Source organism: Ictalurus furcatus, chromosome 29 (genome assembly GCF_023375685.1).
Source record: "Ictalurus furcatus strain D&B chromosome 29, Billie_1.0, whole genome shotgun sequence".
In the NCBI taxonomy this organism is placed as follows: domain Eukaryota; kingdom Metazoa; phylum Chordata; class Actinopteri; order Siluriformes; family Ictaluridae; genus Ictalurus; species Ictalurus furcatus.
The window spans coordinates 3,388,645-3,410,228 of NC_071283.1; the positions used below are offsets into that span (position 1 = coordinate 3,388,645).

The window sequence follows — 21,584 nt, forward strand, 5'->3', positions numbered from 1 at the left end:
ATCTTAATATCTTTCTAAAACGTGGGGGGGGGAGGAATGTATTCTGCAAACTACACAGCAAACCAATGCATGAGGCAAAATAAAGTTATTACAGACTTTTAATATGTATTCCATGTTATTCATAATAGAACATAGAAAACATCAATTGTTTAAACTGAGGAAATGTATCATTTTAAGGGGAAAAATAAAATAATTTTGAATTTCATGGCCACAACACAACTTAAAAATGTTGGGACGGCACAACAGAAGGATGGAAAAGTAAGTGTTAGTTAAAAGAAACAGCTGGAGGAATATTTTGCAACTAATTAGGTTAATTGGCAACAGGTCAGTAACATGATTGGGTATGAAAAGATTATCTTAGAGAGGTAGAGTCTATCAGAAGTAAACATGGGATGGAAGCAGATGTTGCTCTAAAACCTGTATATACCTTTCAGCATTGATGTTGCCTTTCCAGATGTGCTAGCTGTCCATTCCATAGGCACTAATGCACCCCATACCATCAGAGATGCAGGCTTTTGAACTGAGCACTGATTTAAAAAAAAAAAAAAAACAGATGGTCCCTCTCCTCTTTAGTTTAGAGGACACGGTGTCCATCGTTTCCAAAAAGAATTTCAAATTTGGATTCGTCTGACCACAGAACAGTTTTCCACTTTGCCTCGGTCCATTTTAAATGAGCTTTGGCCCGGAAAAGACGGAGAAGTTTCTGGATCATGTTAACATATTGCTTCTTTTTTGCATGATAGAGCTTTAACCAGCATTTGTGGATAGCATGGTGAACTGTGTTTATGAGCCCATGCAGTGATTTCCATTACAGAATCGTGCCTGTTTTTTATGCAGTGCCGCCTGAGGGCCCGAAGATCACGGGCAAGTAATATTGATTTTCATCCTTGTCCCTTCAGCACAGAGATTTCTCCAGATTCTCAGAATCTTTTGATGATATTATGTACTGTAGATGATGACCTATTCATAGTCTTCACAATTTTACGTTGAGGAACATTATTCTGAAATTGTTCCACAAATTGTAGACGCAGTTTTTTGCAGATTGATCCTCTGCCCAGCTTTACTTCTGAAAGACTCCACCTCTCTGATACTCTTTTTATACCCAGTCATGTTACAGACCTGTTCCCAATTAACCTCCAGCTGTTTCTTTTTATTAACACTTACTTTTCCAGCCTTTTGTTGCCCCTGTCAAATTCAAAACGACCTTTTTTTTTTTCCTTAAAATGGTACATTTCCTCAGTTTAAACATTTGATATGTTTTCTACGTTCTATTGTGAATAACATGGGTTTGAGATTTGCAAATCATTGCATTCTGTTTTTATTTACATTTCACACACCATCCCAACTTTTTTAGAATTGGGGTTGTAAATCAAACCATGTGGCAAAATGTGTAATGGTCTGATGAGGCCAATTCCAAAAAAAAAAGAAAAGAAAAAAGAAAAGCACATTAACAAAAGAACACCATACTCACAGTGAAGCATGGTGGTGGCAGCATCACGTTTTAGTAATAGTTTAAGGGTGTGCACACTTATGCAGCTAGGCTATTGTAAGTTTTAAGTTTGCCCCCATTATTTCTCTAAAAGGTTTCCAATTGTTTTTCACTTGATTTATATTCGTTGTAATTTCACAATGAGGGTGGGAAAAGTTCTGATATGATTTATAGTTTTATTTTTCTCTTTACAATCACAAAAACCTGCCATTTCAACAGGGGTGTGTAGACTTTATATATACACCGTATACATCAGATTGCTTTACTTTGTTCTAAGGATTAATAGAAAATGCTTGAACAGAAATGTAAATAAAATAGAAATACTATATAATTATACGGTATGAGAGGTGGGACTAAACACAGCTCATTATTTCAGCTTCAAATGAAATTTCGCTCAATGATTAAAAATAATTCAATAATAAATAAAATTAAAGTAATAAAATGAATATTGTTTGTGTAGATATAAAAAAAAAGTATGCGTATATATAAAAGTGTATTTTTAATTTATATATATATATATATATATATATATATATATATATATAGAGAGAGAGAGAGAGAGAGAGAGAGAGAGAGAGAGAGAGAGAGAGAGAGAGAGAGCGAGAGAGAGCGCGAGCGCTCTTGGTTAGCTTTTTTCTGTTATAGTACAACATTACATTGAGCCTCGTGATGGAACAGCCACTAAAAATAACCTCGTGACGAAATAAAAACTTGACAGCTGCAGCTTGACGTCTGACTGTCACAAAGCGCTGACACCGGAGACTCCTTCCATACATGTTAAACGTCTCTTCACAAAAAAAATAAACACGGTTGAGAACTATTTGAGTAAACGTAGTTTGTTACTGTGCTTGAGTACTATTTCCGAAGATTTGAACTTTTTCTCGAGTATGTTTTCAAGACTTACATTTTTCACTTCGACATACAAAGTACTCGTCAAAAATCAGACATTTCATGAGATTTGCGTGCATTTCTCTCGTCCAGCTGCTGTGTCGCTCGACAGACAAGCCAGAGACAAAACTCGAGTCGCGTCTGCGATCAGCAAGACGAGCATCCGTGGCCCTGGAAGATCTTCTCTTTCGCCGAATCTTAACGATTCATACGCGACGACTCCTTTGCTGCCCGTGTATAAAGAAAACACCAGCCTTTAAAAATTCGACAGCAACTTTAAAGAAGCTTTTAAGAACATTTAAGAAGTTAGTAAATAAAAAATAAAAAAAAATCCAGCCAACAGTGTTATTAAACATTAGCTGACCAGCAAGCCAAATACTAAGTGTGAAATAGCAGAATATTTAATTCATTAATTAATGATCCAGTTTTTGACCAATCATTCCACTGACTTGCATGGTTTATAATTTGGATCGATTTTAAAATCTGGTTTGCAGCAGCACTGACCTCTAGTGGTTAACTGTGGTTGGTGCAACTGAGAGCACAGAGCCAAAGACATGCACCACAAAAGTTTGGATTAACTTGAGTAGTAACTTATTTGGCTGGTGTTCTTGCAAGCAGCAAACTTTCTTCATGCCAATTTTACTCTGCTTAAAGGACAACAACAGACCAGAAGAGCAGTCATTGCTACAGTATTTATTTTTGGTCATTCAAGCTCATTGTAGCTGAATGTTACCTCAAACAGTATATAGCTCTCTCCGATTTTAAACAAAATATAACCGATATTTACAAATTATTTTTTTTTGTATTAAAAATACAAAATGTGATGTCTTTTTAAAAGACATAGAAATACATATGGTATGAAAAGGTTCAGGCAGGGAAATGGCAGACCCAGGAGGCATCTCATACATAATTATGACCTATGTTTATAAAAAAAAAAAAAAAAAAGAAAGAAAGAAAAGTTGGTACGTAATAACTATTTCATAAGTAGTAACAATGCAAATTTTCTTATTTTTACACTTTGCCTGTGCAACAAGATCAGAATTTGTGCCGAATGCCACTGGACTGGCGAAGAGAGGAATGAAAATGGATTCGATAATAACAAAAAAAAAAAAAAAAAAAAAAAGAACACCACCACGATTGAAACGGATTTAAAAAATGATAATTTTTTCCACAGGGAGCGCCTGTGGAAATCAGTGGGAGAGATTAAACAGAACAGACACAACAGGAATCACATAAAAAGTAATAAGGTCGAGTGAATACTGATGGCGACGCCGAGTTCTTTCTGAGGTCTAGTGACGGGCAGCTTTTTCTCACCCACACACACACTTTCTGATTCAAGTATCCTTACATGCCACACACACTCGCGCACACACACACACACACACACACACGGTGTAGGACTTGAGACAATTAAAATAACACTGTTTCCATGAAAAACATCAGCATCCGTGTAGGTTAAACTTTTGTTCAAGCGGTCCGTTTTCCTTCATTTCCTTCAAAGTGCCAAAACTTCTTTCTTGTGGTTCTCACAGTGATTTCAAACCAAGAGCAATTTATTAAAAAAAAAAAAAAAAAAAAAAAAACCCGCCACACTCCAATGTGCTGTGGTGGCTGGCGAGTCTTCGCTAGAGAATCTGCTCATTCTCACTCTGGGATTTGATTGACAGCCGTGGGAACCGGTCAGAGTACGGCGGGAGCAGAGAGCCAGAGAGTCAGTTTTGAGAAGCTTTGCGTGTTGCAGTTCTGAACGGATGAATGATGTGTGCGGATTCCTCACACCGCAGATATCTGCTCATTTTCTGCAGAACAGGATGAAACGGAAATCACCATCAACGTATAACAATTATGTGTTTACTTGTACTTTTAAAGTAAAATAAATTTACTTTAAAATGTAAAATAATCTTTAAATGCACCGTCAGACTGAATAAAACCCTCACCGTCACACGGTGGTCGCCGTGGTGGCGGACAGTGAGTATATCCATGCATGCGGGGGGGTGGGCGTGGCTGTGGGGGCGGTTCTAAGTCCAGTGACCTCTTGATGAGCCGGGACCTCTGCAGGGCCGCGTTGTAGTCCGGTGGGCGTCGGCCATGAGTCTGACTGTGGATGAGGTTATGCCCGAGCTCCTCGACCTCAGCCAACGACAGAGCGGTGTACCCGGGCGGAGTGGGTGGAGGCTCTCGGAAACGCCCCTCCCTTCGACTCATGGTGCTCTTTTGCACGTTCGGGACCTCGTCCTTTCCCCCTCGTCGCTTGATCGTGCCCGTGTCGCCTTCCGATTCGTCTGCCCAGTAGCCCAGGGGCGTGGCCGATTGGCTCCGCCCGATGCCCGGCCCCTCCGTCAGCGTCTCCCAGCTGCGGCTGTCGTAGTAGCCGATGCGCTGAGGGATGCTCTGGATGTTGTCGTGAGAGCCGCTGGAGCAGGAGGTCCAGCTGCCCCGCCCACTGTCAGCGGCGTCCAATGAGGCACGGTCACACTGGTCCTGGGTCAGCGAATAAGATCTGACCGAGACAGAAAGAAAGAACGCAAATTAATTAGATTTTTTTTTTTCAAGCACAAAAGCACAGTGCTGTCGAATTCTTAATTCTGATTGGTCATGAGGTGTTGATACATTTTCTATAGCATATATATGTACCCGAGGCTGATCTGGTCTAGCTCCGTCCGGTGAGCGTTAGGAGTCTGTGTGAACGTGCGTGTGTGAGAGGGGGCGTGTGTGTGGCTGTGGGTGTGGTCATCTGCCATGATCAAATCAGATGATGAGGAACTCAGGAGACTCAGCTGATCAGGTCCTGGGAAACAAACAAAAACATTTCTGATCTTTATTCCTCTTTCTATCAAATCCCAGAGCTTTGAATAAGGAAAGTTCAGAAATGAAAACAAACAAACAAAAAAATACAGCTCAAATGAACAGACAAAATGATAGAACACGTTTAAACAACGTGGCTAATAGTTCAGAGGGTCAGCGCGTTCGTACCCTTTCTGGACGCGTTGCCGGGGAAAGCGGGCGGGGACGAACGGAGAGAGGGAGCGTTTGATTGGTTGTCTTCCTTCTGTCTTCTCTGTCTATCCTGAGCCTCTTCTGCGTGGTGAGACGCGGGTGAATGTGCACCTACACACACACACACACACACACAGTGTGAGAACATACAGTACAAACTAAACTTTACTTTTGTATTTACTTTTGTTTGTTTACACATTTTATGCACGTAGGTATTACGTGTGTGTGTGAGAGATTACCTAATGGTGCCAATTCTTTGCCAGGTGGCTTCTTTCGAGGGATATTCTTTGGAGTGGGGCTTCTTGGCGTTGCGGGAGACGCATCAACTCGCCTTTTTTCCACAGCGGTCTTATGCACTAAGGAACACACAAACGCCGAGACAAATTCTCACACACGACGTATTTAATGTATGCACGTATAAAGCTGAAATTTACACACTTCCTAAAAGAGAAGTAAATGTGAGAAAGTTCATTTCAGCACTTAATCTAATGTTGGAATGCTGTGTGCGCGCGTGCGTGTGTGTGTTAGGGACTCACCTGTGTTGTTGGAAGGCTCCCACTGCAGAGACAGAGCATGTAAGGCGTCCTCACTGCTCTCGTGCGTGAGCGTGTCGAGGTACTGACGCACTCGTCTGCTCATCAACTCCGTCTCGTACAGTTTCTTGGCGCTGAGGAAGGAGCTCCGTCTGCCTCTCCTCCTATGACCTACTGTCCCGTCAGACAATGAGGAGCTGCTCACCTGACTCAGAGACCTACACACACACACAGAAGACAAAACCCAATAAAAACACTACTCAGTAAAACTGAAATGACGGACATTATGAGGGAATGAAACAGAAACAAGGCTGAAACAAAAGAATAAAGTGTTCAAACATGCTCAAGTAATCTACAACCTGCTACGGCTCATGCAGAGGAGAAGGGAGAGAGGAGTTTAGGGGCGAGAAGGTGAGAGGAGAGAAGGGGAGAGGAGAGGGGAGAGGTGAGAGAAGGGAAGAGGAGAGGGGAGAGGAGAGAGAAGGGGAGAGAGAAGGGGAGAGGAGAGAGAAGGGGAGAGGGGAGAGAAGGGGAGAGGAGAGAGAAGGGGAGAGGAGAGAGAAGGGGAGAGGAGAGAGAAGGGAAGAGGAGAGGGGAGAGAAGGAGAGAGAAGGGGAGAGGAGAGAGAAGGGGAGAGAAGGGGAGAGGAGAGAGAAGGGGAGAGAAGGGGAGAGGAGAGAGAAGGGGAGAGGTGAGAGAAGGGGAGAGGAGAGAGAAGGGGAGAGGAGAGAGAAGGGGAGAGGAGAGAGAAGGGGAGAGGAGAGAGAAGGGGAGAGGAGAGGGGAGAGAAGGAGAGAGAAGGGGAGAGGAGAGAGAAGGGGAGAGAGAAGGGGAGAGGAGAGAGAAGGGGAGAGGAGAGAGAAGGGGAGAGGTGAGAGAAGGGGAGAGGTGAGAGAAGGGGAGAGGAGAGAGAAGGGGAGAGGTGAGAGAAGGAGAGAGAAGGGGAGAGGTGAGAGAAGGGGAGAGGTGAGAGAAGGGGAGAGGTGAGAGAAGGGGAGAGGAGAGGAGAGGAGAGAGAAGGGGAGAGAAGGGGAGAGAAGGGGAGAGGAGAGGGGAGAGAAGGAGAGAGAAGGGGAGAGGAGAGAGAAGGGGAGAGGTGAGAGAAGGGGAGAGGAGAGGACTACTGTGCTTTGTACCAGGTTAATATCAGTCTATGTGAGTGCAGTTAATGCCACAGCACCACCAGCAACGTTAGACATTAGGAGTCAGACAGCAAGAGAGACAGAGAAATAGGGAGAGAGAGAGAGAGAGACACACACAGAGAGAGCGCATAAAAAAAACCCAGCTGAGCCACAGTCCCACTTACCCAAGACTCCTCCATTTTTTCTTCCTAAAACACAGCCGTGAAGACACCAAAGAGGAGGACGGAGAGAAAGAGACATAAAAAGGGGGTGGGGGGAGGAGACAAGAGAGACAGACAGGTGCTTATACAGTAAAGCCCACAGAACAGAGGCCACAGACCACAGGAAGAGCCCGCTCCGGACATCAAGCACAAACACGCTGACGCAAATGTGACCAAAACAATTACAATTTTCCTTACGGGGGGCGTGTTTAAGGAATTCTTCATGTCTGAAAAACTGAGTGTACGTAGTAGAGCGCTGCACGGGGACTTCGTGTGCTTTCGCATTTTACGTTTTTAGATCTCCCCTCGATCAGCAGTAATCCAATCCTACGGATGGGCAGGACGTGGCGGCGTATACAAGTTTTTTTTTTGTTTTTTTTTTTTAGCACAGTGGAGCTTCGAAAGTCGAACCTAGTTGACATCGAGCGCTTCCTTTAACTCGGGGAGATAAATAATATAAAGATATTTATGACAGTTTGAATAGAATACATTTCATACAGCGAAGGCAAGCAATCCCCTTATCATCACCAATCTATATTTCAGCTTTTTTCCCCCCTTTCTTTTTTGTAACATACTCGCCAAGATGACTAAGAGTGTCGTCATGGTTACGCATCGGCAAAAAACCTGCTCCTGTCAGCAGTTTTTCTGTTCGTGGTTCATTTTGTTCCTGTACAGATTCCCATGCAGCTCTCTACCAGAGTGTGTGTGTGTCTTTTGCAAGCATTCTCAAGGGAACACTGTGCGCGCACCTCGTCCTGAAGAGCAGCGCTGGATCCATGGTGACGGACGCCAACCTGACCACGTGCCTGATCTCTCGAGCGATCATTCGCAGTTTCTCGAAATTGACTAGTCCGTCCACTTTAGAGTCGTTACCTGCGAAACAGAGGGACACGCTTAAAGTTCTCAAACCAGACAGACGGACACGCCCTAAATTTGCTCCTGAAGCCGTAAGGGGTTAATAATCGTACCCTCGTGGAGGAAGGTGAGGTCTTTCTTGACGATGGGGAAAAGAGGAATGATCGGCGGTTGGAGATTGTGCTTGTTCAGCAGGTTGCGGTATTTGGCCATGTTGCGCGACGGGTCGAAGACTTCCTGCAGCTCGGCCAGCAACTTTTCGTATTTAGCAGGTAGACGCTCCCACGTAGCACGCAGACGCGACACAGGGGCGAGATTCAGCCCACTGAAAGACAGAAGGAGAGAGAGAGAGCGATGGATTTAGAACGCTTTACACGCCGGATTAGCCCGATTAGCACGCGATGAATCTGGGAGTCACCTGATGATAGCGAACATGGAGTTGAAGTTTTTGCAGTCCCGACAATGAAGGGCCACTTTGATGAAGTGTTTGATTAGCTTCATCCGCTTGGCCTGGTTGGGTTCCCGCACGATCTCCGTGGAGACCCAGAAGGTCTCCTGGTTGACGAGGTCTTCGAAGTTGCGGAGGTTGCCAGGCGGCTCGCGGGGACGCAGCTTGAAGAGGTCTGCGATGTAATCGGTGGGCTCGATGCTGGCAAAGAGCACGTAGTTGCGTGCCGAGAGCTGATTGGCTATCTCCGTGGAGCTGAGAGATAACAGACAAACCTGAGATTCTCTTTGCAGTTCTTGAGCCTCGACGTCCGAGCACAGCGTCTCCGTCTCCATGTTACTCTTAAGGTAGTACCTGATGAGCGCAGTTAACGATTTAAAAAAGAAAAACAGCAAAATCAGCAATATTATTTTCATCGTTTTTATGGATTTTTAAAAAAAAAAGCATGGCTAACCAAAACTGCAATATGTTTTCCTTTAAGAAAACAAAAACCAAAACCGTAATTCCTTTAGTGATTAAGGTGAGATTAGAAGCCGAAGCGCACCTCGCGCAGAGCTGAATCCGGTCAGCCAGTTTATTGAGCTGATCTGGAAGTCTCCTCTGTTTGATGACGCCCTCCGGCGTGACGGACACCTCGCACAGCGAATAAGCTTCGGGGCCGGCGGTCAGACCGAACTCTCGTATCGCCAGATTGGCCGCCTCTCGTGCCGTCGTGTCCCTATTGATCAGCAGGTAGCGACTTTGTTGATCCGCCTTGAACACGCGTAGCACCTGATCTTGTAATTCTGAAAAGGGGGAGGGGCGAACGGAAAAACCAAAAACGAAGAAGAAGAAAAAAAAACAACCAGAACTTAACAGAACTACTAAAACAAGCAGCCTGGTTCAGCCATCATGCAATGAATAAGCGTTCACTTTGTTCTTTTGTTGTTGGTTCAGTTCGGCATTGAGGTGTAAACGATAATCCTGGGTAAATCCGATTGATTTTGCAGATTAATCGCCACAGATGGCCGATCGCTGGATCTATTGGTTATCGGCGATTCCTGCTTGCGTGCGTTGCGGGAGCGTCTGAGAAGCGTCTGCTGTCGTTATTATACGTTACGAGAGCGACCTCTAGAGGCTAAATAAAAACTGACAAATTTTGTTGTGTTATTTGAAGTGTTTTTTTAAATAATAATTTTAATTATTTTTGGATCTCTATTTTTATTTGTTATTTGGAGTGTTACTTTTTGGTTCAGTTTGGATGTACATCTTATTTAACTGAATTCTATTTTTTTTTAAGAAGTGAGGTACATTTTCACTGTACAGTCAGTACTGTTATTTTTGTAATAAAGTTCAGCTTTTTGGTGCTGCCCGACTTAGTTATCGGTAAAATCCATAATCTGTCGACCTCTGTTCAGCACAGCAAAATGTTTGTGTTGATCTGAAATTCTCTCCTGTATAGCGTATGCATCTAATAATCAACTGAAGGACTGAAGAACATTTCGGCTTCTGATTCATATTTGCAAATTATATACGGACGCTTCAACGTTAGTTAATTTTATTGTTAGTACCTACTTACACTACTCGAATTATCATATAGATTTTTGATTATTTAACTGCAAATAGTTTTTATTTTTTTCCAGACTGAAACTAATGCAACCTTTGTGGCTCATTACCAAAAAAAGATTACCAATTCTTAAGTCTAATGACCGCTAAATGCTGCGGTCGCTAATGATTAATTCGGGCCAGCCTGAAACCATGGAATGGAACAAAATGAAAGCTTACGAGTTTTACCATTGCGCTAATCACATGCACATTATCCATTGGAACAAATTTAGCTATAATCCACAAGGTTCGAATTAAAACCCAAATTACTGGAGACCAAAATTAAATAAATAAAAATTGAGATACAGGATTAAAAAGTCAGGTGGAGGGGCAGGCATGGAATGGAGTCGTATTCCTGCAGAACTGTTAGAAGAGTGTGTGTAGGCAAGCAAAACTGGAGAAAGTAGTAAAGAAACTGGAGAGGAATTTGACAAAGGAACGCAAGTCGCTATAATGGGTGTATAGAAAAGAGATCTGGACACGGATAGAGAGATTAAAAAAGATGCATTCGTAATACAGATGACCCGTAATAGTGTGTCCATCCAACGTGGACAGCTAACTAGAAAGATCAGCATGAATAAGTACAAGTACATCCCCCTATTCAAGGAACTACAGCTAGAACTACGAGAGTCGTGTGCAGTTAAATGGAAAGGAAAGCAAATCGAATCTAAGAGAGGTATCTAAAAAGGCGGCTAGAAGTGTAAAAGACGGCTGTCGGCGTCTCTAGAGAAACCCCGAGTACTCACGAGTGAATCCAGGTGCTGTGAGCGAGAAGAGGGTTGTGGAAAAGTTAGAACATGACACAGAATATATTCAGCAAGCCATTTCCAACCCACACAATATAGTTAGCACTGCAAAGAAAAGTGAGGCAGGAAGGGAACCAGCAGGAGCGGTCTTTCTGCAGCCCGCGCTGTAACCGGAAACGGATTGTCGTTTACCAGGTGGCTGCACGCTGTAGTCGATGATGCGCTGTTGGCCCTGCGCCAAGTCAGGGTTGCTAGACGACAAGCTTCCGGTGATTGTCGTGGTGGGCGGAGTCTGCTTGGTCTGCCTCAGGCCCACAATGCTGTCGTCCTGCGTCTGCCCCAATCCGAGGTCACTGTGGAAACATCAACTCCCGTCATTCCGCGCACAACTACGCATTACAACACGGTGCGACAATTCATTCGGAACGAAAAGGAGGAGTTTAAAACGCTACGCTACAAACGAAAACGCGGCCGTCTGTGTCGCGTACCTACCTGTATGGTTTTTGAGGTAGAATGCTGATCCGCGTTTTGTCCAGAATCTTCATCAGTTTGTTGCGGCCGCCCATGGTGTGCGCTTTAGCCTTCTTGCTGACCTTCTCCGGATACATGACGACCCCGGTATCGACCCCGAGATCGGGTACGGAGTAGCGGGAGCTTTTCTTTCCGTCGCCGATCTTAGGAAGGTGAGGAACTCCGTTTTTCCGTTCCTCGGCTATTCGTGCCACCAGCTCCTTAAAGACTGAGAAAGACATGTAAAAGATTTCTGTAATTGGGTTGCATGCCGAAAACAGTAAGAAGCATTTAAAAAAAAAAAAAAAAAAAAAAAAAAAAAAAAAAAAAAAAACACAACACATTTCTATATGCCTGTGTGTCTGTGAAGGTGAATAAACTCACCCAGTAGGTTGGTTTTGACACTCATGGACAGTTGTATGTTATTCTTGAGGATCTCGGTGGCTTTGGACAGGTGTACATTCTCAAACGTCTGCCCGTTCACCTCCAGTATCTAAAGAACGTCTCACAAGTTAGTCAGAAAGCATTGTAAGCATGCCGATGCTGTCTTTACCAATGTCAAAACGGGCTTACCTGGTCTCCACGCTTAAGCCCCGCCTCTTCTGCCTTACTGCCAGCTTCGACAGAGCTAATGAAGAGGTGCGTTCCTCGCTCAGCACCGCCCATCAGAGTGAAGGGGAGGGGCAGCTCCCGAGACGACCTCGCGATCGTAACTAGTCGCGACTTGGCCTTGGCGGCGCATGCGATGTTGAGCAAACGCAACTGACCACTCATTTTCTGATTCGAGAAAGAACAAAAATGAATGAGTGGGGGCGGCGATATAAAAAAAAAAAAAAATGGATGAGACTTATAGTATATAGTGTAGTAGCATCGGCTCATTCGCGTACTTCTTTTTCCAGATTGTTCTGGAACTCCTCTAGGAACTGTGTCATTCCCGGGTCTCCCTCAAAGTCACTGAAGTGATTATTAACCCAAAGTAACACGACCCGTGTCACCTGAGAGACAGAAGGCAGTGCAGAGTGTGTATACATTGTATAAAATCGGTCTCGTTACTATTCAAACGCTCTTGACGACGTAATTAAAACTCAAACGCATTCAGTCAGTGCTACCTACCTTGTCACGTAAACTGGGGTCGTTGAACCAGTCTAAAAGTCTTTGGCCCACAATAAGAGGACTGGACAGGAAGGTGCGGTAGGTCAACAGGAAGTCTTCAATGTACGTCGGGTCCACTACGGAGTGGTCCTCCACTAAATGCTGAATCAGACGCTCTGGGGTGCCCTGTGAGACGAGGGTTTTTTTTTTTTAAGAAAAAAAAGACATGTTACTCCGGTAACACGCAATACGACCCTTTCTTGGACAAATTGAAACCATCAAATCTCTCCCAACTAGAAACGACAAACTCGGAAGAGACCCGCCTTCGCGTGGATTATTTTCATATTGATAAAGCAAGAAATAAAATTTTCGGCAAAAAAATGAATAAATAAAAACATTTCGTCACCTTAACGACGATGTGTCCTTTGCGTGTTCCTGTGCGGTCGAGCTCCCGGTGTTCTTTCACCATTACGATCTCTCCCTCCTCTTCCACCCGCTGTGTGTTCAGTTCCACCTGGTTCAGGATGCAGCAGTAGTCTTGCTGCGCTATACACACAAACTACACGACCGCATCACCAAGACAGAATAAAGTGTCAATACAATTAAAAATAAATAAATAAATTAAAATTTGTATCCTTGTTAAAAATTTTTTCTAAAGAACCCCCCACATCCCACACACCTGGCAGTCGTCTACTTTGGTCCTCATGACGCCGACCATGAGCTCTTTCTCCATGGAGGGAGAGACTCCGAAACTGCCTCCCATCCCTACAGTCTCAGGCTGGCCATCCGGATACATCACCTCCACGGCTCCGTTCAGGATTACTGACCATGAGTCCAGCTAAACACATCATGCAAACACACGTATACGCAAAGCTTAGTGTTTATCCCCAAGGCTTATTTGGAACACAGTACACACACCTAACGGACATTTTCGCAGTTGAAATCATTAAATCATCATCGTCCCTTATAGAATATAATTATTATTATTATTATTAGGGGTTCAAGCACCAAAGGTCAAGTTGCAGAGACATTAAATTGGTCAGTAGACAGTACCCCCATCCTGCTACTAAGGCAACCAAGACACGCTCAATCGGCCACATGGTGGCACCAAGACACAGTTTTACATTTTAGCCCATATCTTGGAAACCGTGAATTATTAGGATTTTTTTTTTTTTCACCAATTCCTTGGCTTCTAACAAACAAACAAAGCGACAAAAACCAATTGGCTCCTCCCACATAGATTCAGAGTTTTCAAACTTTGCAAACCAGTCCTAGGATCTTCACAAAACTCAAGCCGAGATTCGTAAACAATATGGCCGCCACGTGTCATCACTTCTTCTTGGGCGTAGTTAGTTTACGCATGGATTTGCACGAAACGAAATACAAAATCCCAAGAGTCCGTTAGCCAAATTTGGGGCGTGGCTATTCATAGAATTCAAACAGCGGTTTTTCAAAATGAAAAAATTTAAAACATTATTGCAATCCAACAGAAGCGTGGTATACTGCATTGGTGTAATAATGAACTTCTAATGATACGAACCATCAGCCAGTCAGGTTTCGGCAGGGATTGCACGGGATTATGACAAAACTTGGAGTGTGTACCATCTATGGTTTCTTTAGAGCTCTGTTTAACTTAGAGCGCGACATGTGCTTGGACCCCGCAAATCGTCACTTACGGCTATGTTTATTATTGGGATCAAGAGTACGATTAGAAGTCAAGGATTTCAACTCGCAACCTTCCAGCAGAGCCCTAATTACTGAGCCGCCATTTTAGAAAGGAAACCTTTCATTTAAAATGACCCAGCACCTCCTCTCCGTGGTTCAGCACGATTGTTCCGGCACGTTCCACCACGGCAAACACCATGACGGCACAGAGCGCTCGCCTCACAGACACGCTGAGACTGGAGAACGCCGGCAGCTGCTGCACGAACTCCAGTAACTGCTCTGGAGGGAGAGAGGGCGAGAAAGAAAGACAAAGGGCAGGTGTAAATGTAAGCGGTTTCCATCCTCTTGAATGTTCACTGAGTTCAGTCAGAATTGTGACACATGCAGGAAGGAAAAAAACAGGCTTTAAGTATCTTCTTACCGATGTCATCGTCTGTACGGTCCACGGGGTCTTTCTCCAGGCAGTCTCTCACGATGTCTCGACTCATGAGGGGGTCCGCCGATCTCCCCACTTCTTCGTCGTCGTCATCCTCGTCCGAATCCACCGCCGTCTCGGGCAGTCCGCTGAGATCCACGTCGCCGCAATCGCTCTCGGTAGCCTGGCAGAGAAAGCATGTTAGAAAACAGCACGATTATGTGTTTAATAGTGCACGTAAGGATTAATACTAGTATATTAAGATTTGTATAAGGCTAGACATTTGAACTGGTTATGTTTCACAGACCACTCTGACAAGAAGTATTTGGGGTTTGCAGAATCCGCTGTCTGACGCGTTCCCTCCGGAGAGCAAGCGTACGCGTGAGAAGGAAAGGAAAAGAGAGAAGCTTATGAATGTGTACCTGGTAAATATCTGATAGGCTGCTGCTTCCTGAGTCACTGGCGATGCTGGATCGGGATTGACTGGACGACATGTGGAGGTGGAGCCCGTCGGAGAGGTGGAGCTTAGTGAAATCCGCAGGAAGCTGGAAGAGAGCCAGAATAGGTTGGTACACGGATTTTGGAGCGTGTGCACGAGAAAGAGAGAGGTGTCTCTTGCAATCTAGTCCATGATGGATCAAAGGATTAAGCTCGCTAAAGCCTCCTTTCTCTGAAAGCAGTTACATCCAACAAACGGGGGGAGGGTCTGGGGGGCGTGTCTTAATGTAGCGCGTACGTAAGCTTACAACCTCAACTGTATACGTTACCCTCTGAAAAGAAATATTAAACAGCTGACGCGAGGGCATTTCGCCTCCCGATTTTATTCTATAAAACAAATACGAAGCCATTTGTTCTCACGAGCCCAAGAGTTGCGCATTCACAGGTCGGCGTAATCGCAAACGCACCACTTTGTGTATACTTGTTTGGTGTTCGAACAGTACGAAAGGGTGTCTAAATGTACTCACAGTCCTCCTGTCTGGTTGCCCGACTCCATAGCTGTGCGAGAGCACTAACGTCCTCGTCGACAAAAGCACAGACCGGCCTGTTTAACCCTCTCTACGACATCCTGACTCGCCTCATCTACTTTCTCTTCTGCTTCATCCTGGCCTTATTTCAGCCTGCACTTCCACAACTGCTTCCTCTCTCGGCAACACCGCTCCCCCCGCCCCGCAAACTCCCGTGAAAATCTCCACAGCAACAGACCCAGAGAGAGAAAGAGTAGGAGGGGAGGAACATAGACAGCGCTGCAAAGACCACCTCCTTTTCACCCCCTCTCTCTCTCTCACACACACATACACACAGATTAGTAAGAGTGAGAATGGTAATTGTTTTCACTGAATGGGGTGGGCTTTGAGGATGATGGACACCCCTACTAAACCAGTCATCAGCGCTGACCCTGAAATGACAGGAGGGTCACTGAACAATAGTTTTGATTCAAGCTGCTCGGAAACCCCCCCCCCCCCTTCCCCCGGGTGTAAATCATAATGAGTGTCATTGACTGTGGAAATAAAGCAAGAAAGAGGAAGCGGGCTTGAGAAAATGTAGCTAAATGGAAAAAAAAAACTTTTTTTAAAAAAAAAAGAAGAAAAAAAAGAGGGAACATGCAGCACAGCAATGAAGACAATGGAGTTTCAATTCTTGTGACGTGTATGTTAGTACATTTAATCTTAAAGGCAGAGCAAACAAAACGAAAATGTTTTAAGCGTTGCAGAAAGAAACGTTACCTGGGATTTGGAAGAGTCCTGCGGTCGAAAAACAAAACAAAAACAAAACACAAGACACCCAATTATTAAAAAACAAACCACTTCCAATTATAGAAAATAACAAATATTTAAAGAAAAATCACATAAAAGAGCTGGACTATAAGCAAAATCTGAACTGTTTTCAACAGTGCTTGCTGAAAAAATAAATAAATACTCGCGCGCGACGTTATAAACGGATAAAAAGTACGACGCGACGTTCTTTGATAAAGAAAAGAGTCGTAATCGTCGGCGAATTGCTGTGGCCGTGCCACTGTACGCAAAATCATCAACTTTACGGTGGTAGCGGGACGTCTGCTTCATCGCAGCGCCCTGGCGCCGATTATTCCCCTATACCCTATATTCTTTGCGTATTTAATATTTAACGTGCGACGCAACGCTCGGCTCGGCATAACAGCTTCCTCTTGTGAAACAGAGGAAAGAAATTGGTTAACGCTACGAAATTCACACAGCTCTATCATCGAGTGATTCGGCAAAAACAAACTAATTTACATGGCTTATAAGAAGTAACAGACAGAGAGTAACTCCTGATGATTTACATTTCAGATTTATATTCCAAACAGAAGTGTATGTATATATATATATATATTTTTTATACAGACCGTGTGATAGCCTGGAGGCAGAGGCGGCTTGCTAACTGGATAATGCTCGACCGTGTCGATGATGGTCTGCCTCTCTCCGCGTTGATTTATTTTCCGGAACCTTCTCCTGGACTGCCGGTGTGACACCTGCCTCTGAAAATACTCCTCACTGTCCTCCACATAGTCCACCTGACAGCGAGAGAGGAAATCGGTTAGCTGAAGAAAAAAACGTCTCCGTCTGTGCACAGCTCTCTCTCTCTCTCTCTCACACACACACACACATCCTCTTCAGTATAATAACACATCCTCTTCAGTTCTCACACACACACAGACTCACCACTATCATTTCGGAGGCCTCGAGGACGATACACTCGCAGCCTCGCCGCAAACTCCCTGCAGAACGTTTCCCAAAACTGACACACACACACACACACACACACACACACACACACACACACACACACACACAGAGAGAGACAGAGAGAGAGAGAGAGAGAGAGGGAAACATTTACAGGTTATACAAAAAAAAAAAGCACACAAATTTAGAAAACAAAAGAAGTTCTGCAGGAATGGCGCACACACACACACACACACACACCTGCTGCGTGGAAGGAACATTGATTCCTTAATGAAAACCGAGCCAGACAGCAAGATGTACCAGCAGGTTCCAATGTCATCAGGGCTAAAACACAAAAAAAGGCCAATGCATTACAGCTCTGTAGTCTTTTACAAACAACAACAACCCTCCTTCAGGAGGTCTCGTTATGCTGTCGAATTTTTTTAAAAATCGCACCGGTCCGAAGGGGTTTTTATTTGCGATAACAGCTTCGACAAGCGCTAAGGAGGTTTATGTGAACGCCCTTGCTTTTAAAACGATGCGTTTCGTGATCGTTACTATAGTAACCGCTAACACACAGGGACTGACGTGTACAACCGAGGTGTTTTAATTCATAAAAAGCGGCTGTCGTGTAAGAAGGATATATGCTTCAGGACACGCTGTTACGGGAACGTCATCGATTATTTTCCAATAACGGCATCACCCCCCGAAGTGTTTTAATAAACTATTGGGCACAAAAAAAACAAACAAAAACAAACCCAACTCATTCGTATTGCAGAAAACTGCTCTGAAGTGGAGGTCGACTGATTGATCGGTTTTGCCGATTAATCGGACTGATAAACAAACTATTGTTTATCTGCAAAAATCCACACCGATAGTTTTTCCTGGCTGCGTCCATTGCAGAGCGACTGAGAAGCGTCCACGGTCATTATTATACCGTACAAGAGCGGCCTCTAGAGAAGAAATAAAAATCGTCACTGACTAATTTTGTTGGGTTATTTGAAGTGTTTTTTGATTCGTTTTGGAGTGTTACTTTTTGGTTCGGCTTGGATGTATATCTTTCATTTACACGTTTATTCCTTTTTTTTTTTTTTTTTTTTTTTTTTTTTTTTTTAAAAGTACAGTACATTTTCACTATCGGTCCACTCCTAGTCCGGAACATGTGAAACAACAGCACGCCGCTCCGAGACGAGTCAAAGTGAAAGCTCAGGATGATGAACAGAGTCTCTTTTTCCCCAACGAGGCAGCATTTTTTTTTAAGGAAACTAAACTCACACAAATAGCATACAAACTGCTGAACTTGTGCATTTTAACCCTGAGTCTGTCAAACCAACGAGTCGGAGAGCCAGAGAGTCCGGAGGGAAGCGATATGTGCAAAGTACTTGCGCCGTGCCCAGGCCAGATGTTTGTCGGCGTGGGTCAGAAACGTGTGTCGCACGTGAGCGAATCAGGGGCCTGATGTTAAACATCGACGAGACACTCACTAGTATAAAACCTCGTTGGCTTCATGATGCTCGTAGCGAACCGTTTCACACATCAACCTGAAAGAGAAAATTACAAAAAAATATTTTTTAAAAGCACGTTCATGTACGCTTACTGTTCACTAAATATGCTCACTATGTAGCGCACTACACAGAACACCTACTAAAATGGCATTTGAAATGGTGCACACGTACCTGAGCTGGTGTTCTCTCAGGCTGGACAGTGCTTCCATCCCATGCAGGTAGGAGTAGACGATCTGAAGGTCCTGCGAAACAAAACATTCGTGTCAATGCGTCAAAAACAGTATATAAAAACATATATGTTTTAAAAAACCGTCTGAAACACCCTGCAGTTACACTCAATGGCCAGCGAGAGGCAGCAACCCTATTACAATTCGACTCTCCGGTCCACGCTCTCTTTCCTACGCTGCATGCAAGCTCACGTTCGAGCACACACACACGCACACACACACACACACACACACACACACACACACACACACACACACACACACACACACACACACACACCCATCCCATGACGCAATGCACTTCAGCTCAATGTTTAACAAGAACGGCATGTTTGCGGATTCCACAATGCCCGTTTGTCATTCTTTCTCTCGCTTTCTCCGTCCTCCCTGTTCGGCCCATTTCCTGCGGCGTAAAATGGAGAGCTTGTGCCGTTCTTTTTTAGCCTTTAACCGTGGGAAATTCTGACTTAAGCACTCAGTACCGCCTTTGGAAGCGGTGCTAGCAGTAGTCAACAGAATTTAGGTGAAATGGAAACTAGATACTGGAACAGAAAACTCTCGTCATTCTGGAGATCCCACAAGCTATTTCGTTTAAGGGGAAATTCCTGTGCCCAAAAACCACACCTATTACAACATGCAAATCTGATTCAGATCACATTTAGCATATTAAACCCTATATGCTGTGATGTCGTTTTCCCACACGCACCATCATTACCAGCCGATGGTAATAGCTCAGAGGCAGTGCACGAAAAGTTTAGGATTGGAGGATTTGTGCATCTGGGATGTTTATTCTTGTGGCATGTAGCATGGCATTTCCGCCCTCGCTTGGTCCCCCCCCACCCCACAACAGAAATTCCTGCATTGTTATGGGAAGTGTCACTGAGAGGCAGGGTTCAGGATGGAGCAGCAGTTCGCTGCACCGTAAGCCACTTGTCCATTTCAATGTATTTAAAAAATTAAAAAGAACTCTGTATACATGCACTGGTCGATTTAATAAGATCACCTAAATCTGCTCATTCATGCAGTTATCCAATCAGCCGATCACTTGCGAGCAAGAGCTTCGAGAACTTCAGAAAGTTCTGATCTGGGATTTATTTATTTATTTATTTATTTATTTGACCCACGACAGTCTCTAGGGTTTACACAGAATGGTGCGGAAAACAAAACAAAACAAAACATCCAGTTCTTCAAGCACTGACCAATCAGAATAGTAGCCGCGGTATAAACTAGGGGTGGAACGGAACTAACAGTTGGAAATCGATGATAGATAAACAGTTGGCGGTGAATTTTATTATCGATTAATTGGGCTGTGTAACGAGGCACGCCATGGAGCTACGGCACTTCTGATTAAAAACGCAGGAGCGCGGTACACCGCAGAAAACCTCTAAAGTAACAGGAAGTCTCTTGAAATAACTTGCGTTCTCGTGCGAGTCGTATTTCTATTTGTAATCAGATGTTCGTGGTCACTGAAAGTAACAGGGGAAGTTCAACGTCCCTGGTTACGGTGTATCGAGTGGTCTTATCTGGCTGTATCTCACGTTTAGGGTCATTTAGTCTATTCCCTGATTCCAGGGATGTTTAAAAAAAAAAAAATCCTGTGAGTCAGGCCCAAATCCCCGGAGTCGATTCTACACCAAAAAAACGATTCGCCGCTCGTTTGGAACCGATCGTCGGCGCTGATGATCTGGGGCTTCGAGAACACTCGAGCTCTCTGTTCTCGAGCCAGGACCGTCTGTTAGCATTTTGAAACGTGTTTAATAATTCTCTCCACTGAACACGTACGTGGCGTCACATGTCAGTGATAGAATACAGACAGGGTTAGGATTAAAAAGCGAGAGACAGCGAGGACGAGAGAGAGCGAGAGAGAACTCAAGGAAGGAACAAGTGTAAATATTATCACAGCCATGTCACCAGAGACAATGCTTTTTGTTTGTGTGCACAAAACCACAAACAAGTCCAACAGGATACCGTATGTCCAGCTCCGTCTTTCTGCGAGGTGTGATAGAGTTACGCGGGGTTCCTCAGAATTTGTTGTTGTTGTTGCTTGTATGCTGCACACAGTGTCTAAATACATGCGCAAATACGACAAAAACATGTCAGCTAACCACAAAATACAAGTAGTCGGCCAAATCGATACTCAAACACTCGCTCGGTCAACAGAGATACTCTGAAGAGAAAGAGAGAGAAAGAGCGAGAGAGAGAGAGAGAGAGAAAGAGAGAGTGTGTGTGGGAGGGGGAGAGAGAGCGAGAGAGCGCACCAAGCTGAGTCATTGATGATCACACCAAGCCTAGGAACACCCAGCGCTTGTATGTGTACACACTCAGCTTTCTCCACGAGTACAAACGAGCACGCACGCATCGTTCGTCTCGAGGAAAACCCGAGTCATGCCTTGCTTAAACATGACCCACGCCATCAGGTCGTTTGTGCAGCGCCGAATGAGAAAATCGCTACGCTGCTTTGAAATATTCCGTACCGAGAGCAAGTATTTTAGAGGCAGAAACGCTGCACGGCCAAAATATTTAAAAATATAAAAAAAAGAAAAAAAAAAAAAAAGAAAAGGAAAAATAATGAGTAGCAAGAAAGCAAGAAAACGGGGGCGTTAAAGGCTA

The 21,584-nt window shown here is 44.2% G+C and overlaps 1 protein-coding gene across 2 annotated transcripts in view; it reads right to left on the reverse strand.

The window, feature by feature from the left end:
* Positions 1–3,055: 3,055 nt before the first annotated feature.
* Positions 3,056–21,584, reverse strand: part of rapgef2a (Rap guanine nucleotide exchange factor 2a) — a 28,209-nt gene continuing 9,680 nt past the window's right edge. The window contains exons 2-29 of one of the 2 annotated variants that reach the window (XM_053619616.1): positions 18,919–18,989; positions 18,727–18,783; positions 17,504–17,587; positions 17,243–17,318; positions 16,927–17,094; positions 16,289–16,306; positions 14,987–15,109; positions 14,571–14,748; positions 14,292–14,428; positions 13,164–13,322; positions 12,891–13,043; positions 12,506–12,670; positions 12,280–12,387; positions 11,966–12,169; positions 11,777–11,885; positions 11,375–11,621; positions 11,075–11,235; positions 9,097–9,337; positions 8,523–8,906; positions 8,218–8,429; positions 7,999–8,122; positions 7,214–7,237; positions 5,911–6,125; positions 5,614–5,730; positions 5,351–5,485; positions 5,012–5,165; positions 4,315–4,877; positions 3,056–4,176 (exon numbers count right to left, since the gene is read on the reverse strand). In XM_053619616.1, coding sequence (XP_053475591.1) covers positions 4,151–4,176; positions 4,315–4,877; positions 5,012–5,165; positions 5,351–5,485; positions 5,614–5,730; positions 5,911–6,125; positions 7,214–7,237; positions 7,999–8,122; positions 8,218–8,429; positions 8,523–8,906; positions 9,097–9,337; positions 11,075–11,235; positions 11,375–11,621; positions 11,777–11,885; positions 11,966–12,169; positions 12,280–12,387; positions 12,506–12,670; positions 12,891–13,043; positions 13,164–13,322; positions 14,292–14,428; positions 14,571–14,748; positions 14,987–15,109; positions 16,289–16,306; positions 16,927–17,094; positions 17,243–17,318; positions 17,504–17,587; positions 18,727–18,783; positions 18,919–18,989 — 4,413 coding nt within the window. In that variant the 3' untranslated portion in view covers positions 3,056–4,150. The remainder of the gene's footprint in view (positions 4,177–4,314; positions 4,878–5,011; positions 5,166–5,350; positions 5,486–5,613; positions 5,731–5,910; positions 6,126–7,213; positions 7,238–7,998; positions 8,123–8,217; positions 8,430–8,522; positions 8,907–9,096; positions 9,338–11,074; positions 11,236–11,374; positions 11,622–11,776; positions 11,886–11,965; positions 12,170–12,279; positions 12,388–12,505; positions 12,671–12,890; positions 13,044–13,163; positions 13,323–14,291; positions 14,429–14,570; positions 14,749–14,986; positions 15,110–16,288; positions 16,307–16,926; positions 17,095–17,242; positions 17,319–17,503; positions 17,588–18,726; positions 18,784–18,918; positions 18,990–21,584) is intronic. The other variant, XM_053619618.1, reaches the window with a different exon arrangement.